We start from the raw sequence: 12391 nt of genomic DNA on the forward strand, positions 1-12391 counted from the left end.
TCGAGTATTGGTATGGCACCCTTTGAGGCACTTTATGGGAAATCTTGTCATATGCCTATATGTTGGTCAGAGGCTGGCAAAAGAGTTTTAGTAGACCCTGAGATTGTGGATGTGACGACTCAAAATGTTCAGGTAATTAAGTCTAACCTGAAAGCGGCCCAAGATCGACAAAAGAGCTTAGCATACAAGCATGCCACTGATCGGAAGTAAGATGTAGGTGATTGGGTATTTCTGAAGTTATCACCTTGGAAAGGTGTTGTACGATTTGGAAAGAAAGGAAAGTCGAGTCCTAGGTACATTGGACCATATTTGATCACCGAGCGAGTCGGTGAGGTTGCTTACAGGCTTGAGTTGCCTCTAGAGTTGTCCAAGGTACATGATGTATTTCATGTTTCCATGCTTCGACATTATGTTTCAGATCATTCACATGTGATTCCCCCTCAACCCTTGGAAATCAATTCAGACTTGACTTATGATGAGGAGCCAGTGACTCTATTGGATTGGAAGGATAAGGAACTAAGGAACAAGACCGTATGCTTGGTGAAAGTTTTATGGAGAAATCAATCAGTGGAAGAAGCTACTTGGGAGACAGAGGATCAGATGAGAGAGATGTATCCACGCTTGTTTTATGATTATTAGTGGAAGTATTTGTTATGTATAATTTCGAGGACGAAATTTTATAAGGTGGGGAGATTGTCACAGCCCGTTCCGAAATACTTTTTGAAGGATGATTTCGTGAAAACATGTTCATTTAAGCAACATCAATAAGCATGCAATTAACAATTAAAGGCGGAATCATGCTAGCATGCACTTAAAAACAAAACATTAACCAAGAAATTCAAAGCCTAGTAGATTGGTGAACCATTAATCAACTCAAAACAAAGTGAGTTGAAATTTATACCTTTGTAGATTCCTCTTTGCATAAGCAAAGGCTAATCACCCAAAGAGAGGGCCTTTATTCCTTGCATCTTAAATCTATAGATTTGGATGGATGAATAGGTTTCTCCAAGTTCCCAAAATTGAGAACCTCTAAGTCTCTTCACCAAGGAGAGATTGGAGAAGAAATGAGTGACCTTGGAGTAGTGGGATTGCAAGATGCACCCCCCAAGGTGGCCGGCCTCTTTAGAGAGAAATGGAGAGACAAGTTCTCACCAATTTTCTCCAAAACAAACCCTAATGAATTTTAGGCTATAAAGTCATATTTATACCTTTATTCATTTGAGTGGCAAACTTGTAAATAAGTCCAAGTTCACTACCCTTAGCATCATGGCCGGCCCTAGGGTATTTTTGGGCTAATTAGGCCTTTGTGAATCATTATTCATTAAGTTGTCATACAACTTAAGTCAATGGGCTTGACGTTCAAAGCCCATTGGGCCTTAATGTCCAAAACTATCCCGAGGTCTTTAACGAACTTATTCGTTTGATTAATTAACATATTAATTAATCCTTGCCATAAATAAATGATTAAACCATTTAATCATTCTTACTCATCTCCATTATTTCTTCAATCTCCACCTTACACGGTGTGCGATCCATTAGGTTCCTTTTAGCGAGGCAGTGGGCGATTAAAACCATTTTATATCGATTGTGAATTGAAACTAACTTTCAATTCTCCCTTTAGTGATTACACACGTTTAGGGCTTCCACAAACCATGAGTGACACCTTGCAGCATATCATGGTTACCCAAGCTAATCAGAAGAGGTAGAGAAAACCTATTCAGTTTGGGATTACAAATGCAATACGGTCTTTCTCTAATACAATACTCTTGACCACATTGTTTGGTTTGATAGTTTATTTATTCATGTCTACTATCCAATGTGATTCGTGTGCTTATATGATTACCTTGAATGTGATTTAGAACGACTTTTCTAAATCTCATTCATACTCTGGCCAGAGATTCTAAATCATATCATAGAGTATTCTCCCTCAAACAGTTTGAAGGTTAGAGATCCCTTGTTGCGCATTCACTTGCCTCCATGGCTAAGTGGCTTAACCCCAACGATGCCATGGACACCCCGATGGGGTGACTTTGACATAATCAAAGATCAAGGACTTAACCACAAGACAACTGTGATGCCTCAGGTCAAAGGACTACTTTGCATTATCCCAACCATGAGTTCTCATGTGACATGAGTATGAGAACTCCTCGTTGATCGCGTTCAGTGAACTCATTCTCTACTGAGCACCTACGTACTTGTCTTGATGTCACACACACTAATGACTCGAGACTAGTCACTCTCCCTGAGAGAAGACATAGCACGTACCGATCTTGACGGACTGTCAATGCCCAATTGGCAATCCTATGATCAGGAACATTTAGGATGTGTCTACGAAAGAATGGTCGCATGAATCTAACTTCATTAGATTACATTCTCCCAATCACATATTCCTTGGACTTTATCGTTTAAGCATATAACATTTATATGAGACGGCTCAAACAATAATCTTTGCCCTTTATATTAAACTAGATTAGTTTAACATGTGAAATGTCTGTAAAGCATCATCACATGATTGGTTTTAGGGCACATTTCCAACACTTTTATCAAAGGTGTGAAAAGACTAGAATGCCCTTGGGCGTTGAGATGAATCGTATGTGACATGGTTTTAGAAGTGGACCAATATAATTATTTTCCTAAGTTTTTTGGGCCAATGAGAATTAAACCTTGGTTAGTTGTGATTGGTGTGTAGATTGGACCACACACACACATCCACATTACTCTATCTTTCTCTTCCCTCCCGTGTTCTCTCTCTATCTCATGGACTCTCTCTCTCCTTTTTCTTGTACGGACAAACACCAAGGACCTATCAAACCTCATTGATCAAGGAAGAAAATGGTACCATTGTGTTCGTGAAGCCCAGACGAGTCGATTGGTACCCATTTCAGGTAAGGATACCTTCGAAAACCCTAGTTTTTCATAACCCCCATTTGTGCACTGCTCATGCACACGTAATTATGGATGTTTTTGGGAATTTGAAGCTTGTAGGAAGCTTAGTGAGGTCCCAAGGAAGCTCGGAGTGCTTCGTTTAAAGGTTTTGGATGTCAGGATCGTGTGGACGAAGTTTGGCCAGTTTTCTTGGAATTCTCCGGTGAGATTCCGTGACTTTTAGAACTTTAAATTAGTATGATTGTGTTCTACAAGTTAAGAGCTTCATTTTGGTATAAAATATGTGAAAAATGGTTCAAAACCGAGTGAGAAATGGGCAGTTGCAGGTCTGCCCAGAATCCGGCACTGGTGACACAGTTCCGGCGTCTGGAAGTTGAAGAAGATGCGTGTGTGCCGCGCGTGAGGCCGTGCCCTCCGCAGCGCGTGAGGCCGCGTGAGCCATATAAATTTTTTTCTAAAAATATCACAATGTTCGTGAGGTTGTGTAGATCACTGTGGTATATTCATATACCCAAATTAAGCAATGTATGAGAAGTTATTAGCTAGTTTTGTATATGTGCTTTAAAATAACGTTTTTATAGTTAATTCGCATATAGGTGAGGCCTATCCTGAGGACGAGCGTATCCATGGGCGACTCAGGGGCTACGACCTTTCGACATACCAGTGAGTGGGCTTTTGTTTTCAGTATATACTTATATACTTGATATATTTCCCAGAAATGCATTTATAAGGAAAGTATGCTTTGAAATAATATGCGAAATGCCTTTATATTTTGAATACGCATTTCATGGTTGCATATATATATATATATATATATATATATATCAATGTGGTGCTGTGGAGGCACAGGTAAGTTCAGGTAAGTTATGTTTGGCTATGTGAATCATCGATGATGTGATATGTGATTGAATAATGTTGAGCTCATAAAACTGCACCTAGGGTGAATAATGTTGAGCTTATAAAACTGCACCTAGGGTGATTGTGATTTAGCCAGAGATATGAAGTACATGCCTGTTTATTTATGTCACCTCCCGCACTTTATGCTCATATTGGATCCAACTTAAGTGCACAATCTTGTCGTACAGACCTTATTTATGGTTCCGACTCGTAGGTGACTAGTGATTTATCGCCCGGCTATTATGAGAGAATAGAGTTGAGCATAATTATATTTCACCCAATCTTGTTGTACAAACCTTTTTAGGGGTTCCGACTTATGTGCAGTATATTGCCGTATAGGTCATTGTAGTGACTCCGGCTAGATTGACTTTTTAGCTATGAATTCAACCATACAGACCACCTTAGGGGTTCTGGCTAGCATATCATATTTCTATGAAATCATTCTTACCTGAATTGTTTTACTTTGTTATATTTTGGCATAGCATACATTTGAATATGTGAAGCATGAATTGAATTGATATGATTATATATATATATATATACATATATATATATATATTATGTATATGCTTATATCTTGATTCTGGGAAAAATTATACATGTTTTACAGTAAGGGGTTAGTATATTGATAAATGAAATGATTTTGTAAAACATTTGTTTTTGCCCACTCACGTTTTCTGTTTTGCGTCCCTCTAGGTTTTAAGTAAGCTTACTGTTGGGGGCTTGAAGCCGTCGATAGTTTTGACTTATCCAAATAATAGTAGAACAATCATGGTACTGCATAATTAGTACTTGTCCTACTGGACTACACCTAGACTTGTATGCTCTGATTAGGAGTGTTTATTGTTGTAACTAACTCCTATCACTTTCTATTTAGTAGTGCACTCTAGTAATTTGTTTTTTTTTTAATTATTCGTATAATTCTTATCATTATCGCTTCCGCACTGTGCACATGGCTACGTCACTCTCACATGACGGCCAAAACGCCTTGATCTCGGTCGGGGTGTGTCATTTCGCACTTGTAAATTAATTATAATAATTTTTTAATGTGTTTGGTATTTTTATATTACTTGATATTTTTATTTTTAATGTGTTTTATAATTTTTTAATCTCACTCTTTGCCTTTGCCTATAGTATACTATAGAAATAAATAACTAAATAAAACTTAAATTTTTAAAATTTGTATAGAATAATAATACAATAATAATTAATAAACAATATATGTAAATATCCACTATATCTATTGTATTCTATAGTAAGGTTTTTTAGTTGTTTAAAAAATTAAAATCATCAAAATAATATTTTTCTTATCGTGTTGAAATAGATTACTCACGTGTCACTTTCGTGTAAACCTGTTAAGAACCCGGATTCTTATCTTGTGAGCCGATAATGACCCGATTATTTATCATGTTGGCCCAAAACACGTTATTTTCGTGTCGTTTATGTGTTGTGTTAACGGATCGTGTAAGAAATTGTCAGGTCTACAATTTCATCAAGATTGATAGCTGAATTGTGATACCACAGGTATCAAAACAGTTTACAGGCGAGTGATCTAGAACTCATCTGTACAATCCCGTAACACAAAAACAACTTCATTTGAATGCAAAAAACTTCCTGGTAGAATGCAAAAACTTTGTAGCTATGATCAATGGCTGTTCCGCAAATGATACATTTTTCTTTAAAACTGAAAGATGCAACGTACCTTTGTTTCTTAGCAACACACATTACAAAATAGAAGCATAAGAAATCACACCGTTACGCATTAGCTGCTTATGTTTTAAGGACATGTACAAGAAGGCAACATGATTGATGGCATTGAATTCAGCTGGACCTAGAAATGTTGCACCAAGAAATTAGGGTTCTACAAGCTGTCTTTTGAATTGGAAAATACTTGACGGTGACAGTACGAGTAAATTAAAATTTGCTGAACCTAAATTAATTGCTGGTTTTGAAGGGCCTGTAGACCTTGAGATCATGAACCACACCAGTAACTGAACCACCTGCAGCACATAAGGCGATTGCAAGGACACAAAAACTGAGGATTTCGAGGCAAATCCATCTCATGCTCCACTTTGGTATCTTCTTTTGAGCAATGTACATCTCCACGGGGAAATAAACTGTGAGTGGCCAATACCCCAAAGCCCCGAGAAATCCAACCACATTGTTGAAGAATGGGAGGATCATGGAGATCACAGTGGTTAGAATCACAAATAATGTTCTCCAAACTAAACTGAAGAGGTTAAGGTTGTAGGAACCTAAACGCGGGATTGTTATTTTGATGTCTTTTGTGATGAACTGGCTGTCTGGAAAAAATTTTGCTGCCGTTTTTTCGACCAATGCGAAAATGGGTTGGGCGAAAACTTGGTATGCACCAACAAGGTGGATCACAATGGCGGCATTGGCTATGTCGATGAGCCAAAATGGGCTGGATAAGCCTTTGTCAGTAAGGAGGTTTCCCGGAGCTAAGTCTCCAAAAGCAGCGTAGCCCATGCAGCCGCATAGAATGTAGAAAATGGATGTCACTGCCAAACTAAGTTGAGTGGCCTTCTTCATTGTTTTGGTTTCAGATGGTGGGGATTTAACTGTGTCCTGTTACATTTATATGATTGATTAAGTACATAAAATTGTTGCGAAAAGTATAAACATTGTTAATTTTAACTTGAAGAAGATATAAACCTGAATTTCAATGAGGATGATTGAGTAAGAGAAGGCAAAAGCTATGTCACCAAGTGCTTGGAAGGTCCTCCACATCTTTTGGGCTGGAGTCACAACCCCAATGCTCATTCCGGACATGCTTCCCTTGATTTTTCCATTTTCTGGTATATCCACACAAAAAAAGATTGAACTAAACTAGTTTACTAGAACCATTTTAATCTTGATAACCAAATTCAAATTTTAATGCATTATTTGACATTTGATTCTTGTTCTCTTAATCATTTGGTGACCTAGAATTTATGGTAACCCACCTTTAAATTTGAGATCAGGCACGGAGAATAAATAAAAATGACTTTAATTAATGTATTAATCTCCATTATTGATATCAAATGTAATAGTGAGTGACTATGCATTCTTGGTCACCGGAGAAAACATTTCTCCATTCAACATAGCAGTAATAGATATGTGTACCAGCAACTTTAGCAATTCCAAGGGCTAGTCCAATTCCAGAGTAAGTGAAGGACATGAATGCAGCAACAATGGAGAGCCAAGACAACTTATCAAAGTTTGGAATTTGAGACAATATAATTTCCGAGATTCCAAAAGCTAGCATATAGGGATTGCTGCTGGTAAGGCATGGATCTTTTCCACCACTATTGTGGAAGCAAGTAGACCTTTTTATTGCCCTGTTAATCAACACAAAAAATATAATGTAATCAAATATCTGTATGCGGTCCAATATCTTAGTGGATAGGGTGTTGAATTTTTACACATACAACAGAGGTTCAAAGCTCTCTCTCTCGTAAATTAATGTGACAATTTCAAATCCTTCCTCTCTCCCTAATAATAATAAAATTAAAAAAAAATGTGATCAAAGGTCACCAATTTCTTAATTGAGTTTAAACACTCAAGACTTACACCATGCTTATAGCTGCCGTTACAGTATAGCCAATAGTAGTTCCAAAAAGGTTCAATTGCTGAATAAATCCACACATTTTGACCTGAACTTTACCTGAGAATTTCAAATTAACACACAAAAAAATTGGGTTATATACCTTTGGAAAAAAAAAAAAATCCTTATTTCTTACGTCAAAAAGAAAAAAAAAATAGTATTAGGCAAAATTCACCAAGGTGGGATCGAACAGCATCCGAGTAAGTGCAGCTTCTCTTTCCAGTGACGGGATCACGATAGCAGGAAACAAGAAGAGTTGAAGTGTAGTAGGTGATGAAGGAGAACATGACCATCACAACAGGACCAGCAATCCATCCAAGCTGAGCTATGGCCCAAGTCAAGGACAGAACTCCAGACCCAATCACAGCAGTAATTATGTGTGAACTTGCCGTCCAGAGAGTTCCTTGTACCACAAACAACACACAAAAAAAATGAAAACAAATGAACATGCAAGTCAAAGTGCATGCATTTTACTTAGCATTTTCAAGAAGAGAAGTATAACTTACCGGTTCTTATGAGGCGGCCATCTTCATCGACGATTTTGGAGCCTCCTTGCACATCGAGTGAGACATCAAAAGCTGGGCTGTTGTGAAACTGCAGCTGGTTCCTTGTGGCAATGTTTTCACCCATAAAATTAAAATGCAATTATGCTGCAACTCTCACTCAGTTCCAAACAATTCCTTAATGTTCTTGTGTTCTAACAAATAATCCCAAAGTTTGTTCAGTACAATCTATGAAAAATGAGGGGAGAGAAACAGATGGATCTTCTTCTTTAATGCATCTAAATGGTATTAGTATTACTGACATAAGCACAAATTGTTTAATATTTTATTAAGTTGATAAATACTAACCAATGTACTATTTATTCGCCTAAAAAAGTTATGCTGTTTATTGACTACATTATCCCTTACATGATAAAAATTTGGCATGTCTGTTGTACTGCCACGTCTATTTATCTCGACTTATATCTATTTATCTAGTTTAACTTCATGAATATACACACAGATATACATATGGTGTTTCCGAATTACATCATATTATCCATTGATGTCGGGATAGTGCTTACCTCCTAAATCGCCTTATCCTTGTAAATAGGTCAAATGGTTGATTGAGTGAGTGTGCTGATGAGTGGATTTTATACTATATATTATTCTCTATTCTTGGTATTTATTATTTTGGTGAAATTTTTATGTTTTGTTATGTGTTTTTAATGTAGAACATGCAAATTTGTTTGGAGCATAAAGTAATCCAACGGTGGAAATTTTGAGTGATTCCAATTGGAGCGGGTTCGTGAATCTGTCAAGAAGGTTGTATCATAATTTTATCCTGAAACATTTGATCGTGACAAATTAATTTATGCCCAGCTCGCAGTGCTAGCAGATTGGGCTGCAGAGCTTATTTGTGATTTTTGGGCTGGAAGATAATGGATTTTGGATTTGGGCTCTTCTTGGAACTTGAAGAGGAGGTCATAATCTTTATTTTGAGTCATTTTAGGGCTGTTTTGGAGCCCTGAAGGTCCAAAAACGTGACTATTTCTGTGTTGGGCAGATTTCCTAGTCATAATGGAAATGTAATTCCTAGTTATCCTTTTATTATTTTATTTCCTAGTTTTTAGAAAACATTTTTCTAGGAGGGATTTAATTTGGGGTAGTATAAATAAGGTTTTTAGCCATTAGGGTTCTGGACGCAACATTGAGAGAATTTAGCAAAGCTTAGGAGAATTTCAGACTTTTTACCTACAAGGTGTTTTCATTTTTTTCTAGTTAATGATATTTTCTTTGATTTTTATTATGAGCATGCGTAACTAATTTCTTTTGCTAGGACGAAGCCTTGAGCCTTAACATGAATATGTAATTTTTATTTAATTGCTTATGATTGATTGCATGACACACCCCAACCAGGAGGGTCCACTTGGACTTCGAATCGAGTTGCGCTGGCCGACACCTGGAGGGTGATGAAGCCATAAAGTGTAGTGTAGAGGAGGAAGAATATGAATAAATTTAAACTTAAAAGTGCCTAAACCAAAGAGTGCACGGGCGAACGGGATTGCACCCATTACACACGTGATGGTAGAGCATAAGAACAATACAGTAAAATAAGATGAGGGTTATACCACTGAAGACAACCATCCCCTAAGATTTGCCAGAATCCTCGTTTACACAAAAGCACAGCTACTAAACCTGGAGGGGCGAAAAATAAAGTTGAGTGGGTCAGCAAAAATAATGCCTATAAGAAAACCTTTATTTTCGAATATACTAATCCCTCGTCTTAAAACATGTATAGTTTCCTTAAAACATACTACGTAAGTATGTAAACAGTAATACAACAGCGTTACGACCAGAAATATGCCAAGTCATGATATATCGATTGCCTTAGTAATATAATCATGTACTAATCAAGTATAAATAAGTGCTCATCCATCTAAGCTAACACATGAGTTCGAACAGATAATTTATGACATGAACAGGACTGGGTGTAATCAATATGCTCTAGTACTACGATCACGTGAAGGCTGGTGCAGAAGCACGATCACATATAAGTTAGATTGCCTAATGCAATCTACCTGACAAGATTGGCACCTAACTTGGATCCAAGGTGAGCGAACGGTGCGATGTGAACATACACGTGAATGACTGGCCCTGGCCCTGGGGCGAGTACTAACACTGGGGTGCAGCAAAATGAGCATGTACAATTATGTATGAATGTCATGACAATAATATCTCAGTTATATAGCAGCATTTATCACATTTAATATCACAATAACGATACTTGGCAATATAAGCATAAAAAATGAAGTAAATACGCATTTATGGAAACTATAAATATGTATACGTATAAAAACAAATTGCCCATTCACAGATACTTAGCTGCCGAAGAGCCATGCAAACTAGCAAACACGAAAACGGCACAAGTAATTGCCCCTAAGCACATAAAGGGTCCAATTAATAAAACTATATTAAAACAATTGAATTTAGGAAAACGGACATCGGAAACAGATTTAGGACGTCGAATTACCTTAAGGAGGGTCCTTGTTAAATTTCTGGAAGGTCAACAGGGGGAATATTCCCTAACGGAATATTTCTTGACGGACGGAATATTCTCTGACGGATGGAATATTCCCAAACAGAATATCCCATATGGGTTAAGGGTTTGGTGTCACGGGCCTAAGGCCCTAATGGAGAAAGGCCTAAGGCCTTATGGTTTTTGAGAAACAAAAATAAAACCAAACTAAATTTGGGTTTAGACTTTAACCTACAAGGCCCCAAAGCCCTTTAAAACAAAAACCTAAAAGGGTTGATTTGGGCTCGGCAAGAAAGGCCCAAAGGCCTGGTGAGGTTGTTGCTCTCCGAAGCTAAACGGAAGGGAATGCCAAATTTCGGCCGGAAAGGTGAACAAGCTTTAAATGTTAATAACTTTGTCAATACTTAACGAAATCGAGTGATTCAAAAACGAAAGTTGTAGTTCTCGTAGAGATGAAAATAATGGTACCTCACACGATGTCTAACTCGTTGTGGTTTGGCTGAAAATCCCACATCGCCCAGGGGGTGATCCCTATATGTATATTCCTATCCCTACCTAGCATGAGGCATTTCGGGAGCTCACTGGCTTCGGGTTCCATCGGAATTTTGAAGTTAAGCAGAGTAGCGCGAGAGAGCAATCTCATGATGGGTGACCCACTGGGAAGTTCTCGTGTGAGTTCCCAGAAAAAAAATCGTGAGGGCGTAGTCAAGGCCCAAAGCGGGCAATATCATGCTACGATGGTGGAGCAAGCCCGAGATGCGGTGGAGCTCTAGCTGGGATGTGACAATTTGGTATTAGAGCCTAACCTTGGCCGTGGTGTGCCGATGAGGTCGTCGGGCCCCTTAAGGGGGGTGGATTGTAAGATCCTACATCGGCCAAGGGAGCGATCCCTATATGTATATTCTTATCCCTACCTAGCATGAGGCCTTTTGGGAGCTCATTGGCTTCAGGTTTCATCGTAACTCTGAAGTTAAGTGAGTAGCGGGCAAGAGCAATCCCATGATGGGTGACCCACTGGGAAGTTCTAGTGTGAGTTCCCAGAAAGAAAATCGTGAGGGCATAGTCGGGGCGCAAAGCGGACAATATCATGCTACGGTGGTGGAGCGGGCTCGGGATGTGGTGGACCTCGGGCTGGGATGTGACATTGCATGCATACTTTGAATTATTAATCATTGTGATTAAAACAATCTAAATGTCTTAATACCTGATCACCATTAGGATCTTTAGAAAAGTAATTTGATACAATTTTGGTCGGAAGGTTACCTGAAATTGGCCCTGGCATCTTGTGATTAATAATTGTAATTTCACTTAAGATGAACATCGCGTCTTAAGGGTTGTATGGTTTTTCAAAGAGTTTTCATAAAACATAATAAGTCTTTCATGTTCATATCTGATCCGAACGTCCGGATGGATTGCATGTTAGATATACGTTCTATGTTGGAGGTTCCAAGTAGGATATATATTAGGAAAACCTAACCTTCAAAATGGCATGTGCAGATCATAAGTAATTGGTAAAAAATGCATAGGATTGCTAGGTGATGGTGAAACCCTAGTGCTTTTATAAATTGGTATTTAAAAAACTGTTTCCTTTTCCTTCAGCTTTAATATTGCAGATTGTTTTATTTTTATTAATTAAATTCGTTTTATGAAATTAGGTCATAAAAATCAATCATCTCAAATTTCTATTTTACAATAATTAATTGGAATTTGATTTGCTTCGAATTATTGAATAATCCCTGTAGGGAACGACCTTACGAGATCCGTTTATACTACAATAACTTTGTCATTCTTGCCAGTATTATAGGAGTTTTTAAACCTTTTGCGTGTGTGGTAAAATCCTTATCATGTGCCACTACTATTTACCACAACCTAGTATATATATAAGCTTAATAAATTATCGCCATTAAAATAATATATTGACAATCAAGCGCATTTGGTACCTTTTTTTTTACTGCCTTCAAGACCAAAGGACTTACAAAA

At 37.8% G+C, this 12391-nt stretch overlaps 1 protein-coding gene across 2 annotated transcripts; it reads right to left on the minus strand.

Annotated features, from left to right (window-relative positions):
- Window positions 1-5642: 5642 nt before the first annotated feature.
- Window positions 5643-9561, minus strand: LOC103440110 (amino acid permease 3-like). 2 transcript variants are annotated; one of them, XM_070826044.1, is made up of 7 exons: window positions 9504-9561; window positions 7897-8087; window positions 7566-7793; window positions 7357-7450; window positions 6910-7124; window positions 6460-6599; window positions 5643-6372 (listed from the first exon to the last, which is right to left on the minus strand). In XM_070826044.1, exons 2-7 carry the CDS (start codon window positions 8018-8020, stop codon window positions 5719-5721), a joined length of 1455 nt encoding a protein of 484 aa, XP_070682145.1. In that variant the 5' UTR covers window positions 8021-8087; window positions 9504-9561; the 3' UTR covers window positions 5643-5718. The 2 variants fall into 2 exon arrangements, with proteins under 2 accessions (XP_070682145.1, XP_008377310.1); XM_008379088.4 differs by lacking the exon at window positions 9504-9561 and having other exon boundaries at window positions 7897-8177.
- Window positions 9562-12391: the final 2830 nt, after the last annotated feature.

Source organism: Malus domestica, chromosome 08 (genome assembly GCF_042453785.1).
Source record: "Malus domestica chromosome 08, GDT2T_hap1".
Classification (NCBI taxonomy): Eukaryota; Viridiplantae; Streptophyta; class Magnoliopsida; order Rosales; family Rosaceae; genus Malus; species Malus domestica.

Excerpts from the sequence above, each read along its gene's own strand:
- LOC103440110 (XM_070826044.1), bottom strand. The coding sequence starts at position 8,020 with ATGGGTGAAAACATTGCCACAAGGAACCAGCTGCAGTTTCACAACAGC. Across the intron at positions 7,451-7,565 it reads TGCTGTTCGATCCCACCTTG|GTAAAGTTCAGGTCAAAATG; the intron begins GTGAATTTTGCC and ends TGAAATTCTCAG. Across the intron at positions 6,373-6,459 it reads TCATCCTCATTGAAATTCAG|GACACAGTTAAATCCCCACC; the intron begins GTTTATATCTTC and ends TAAATGTAACAG.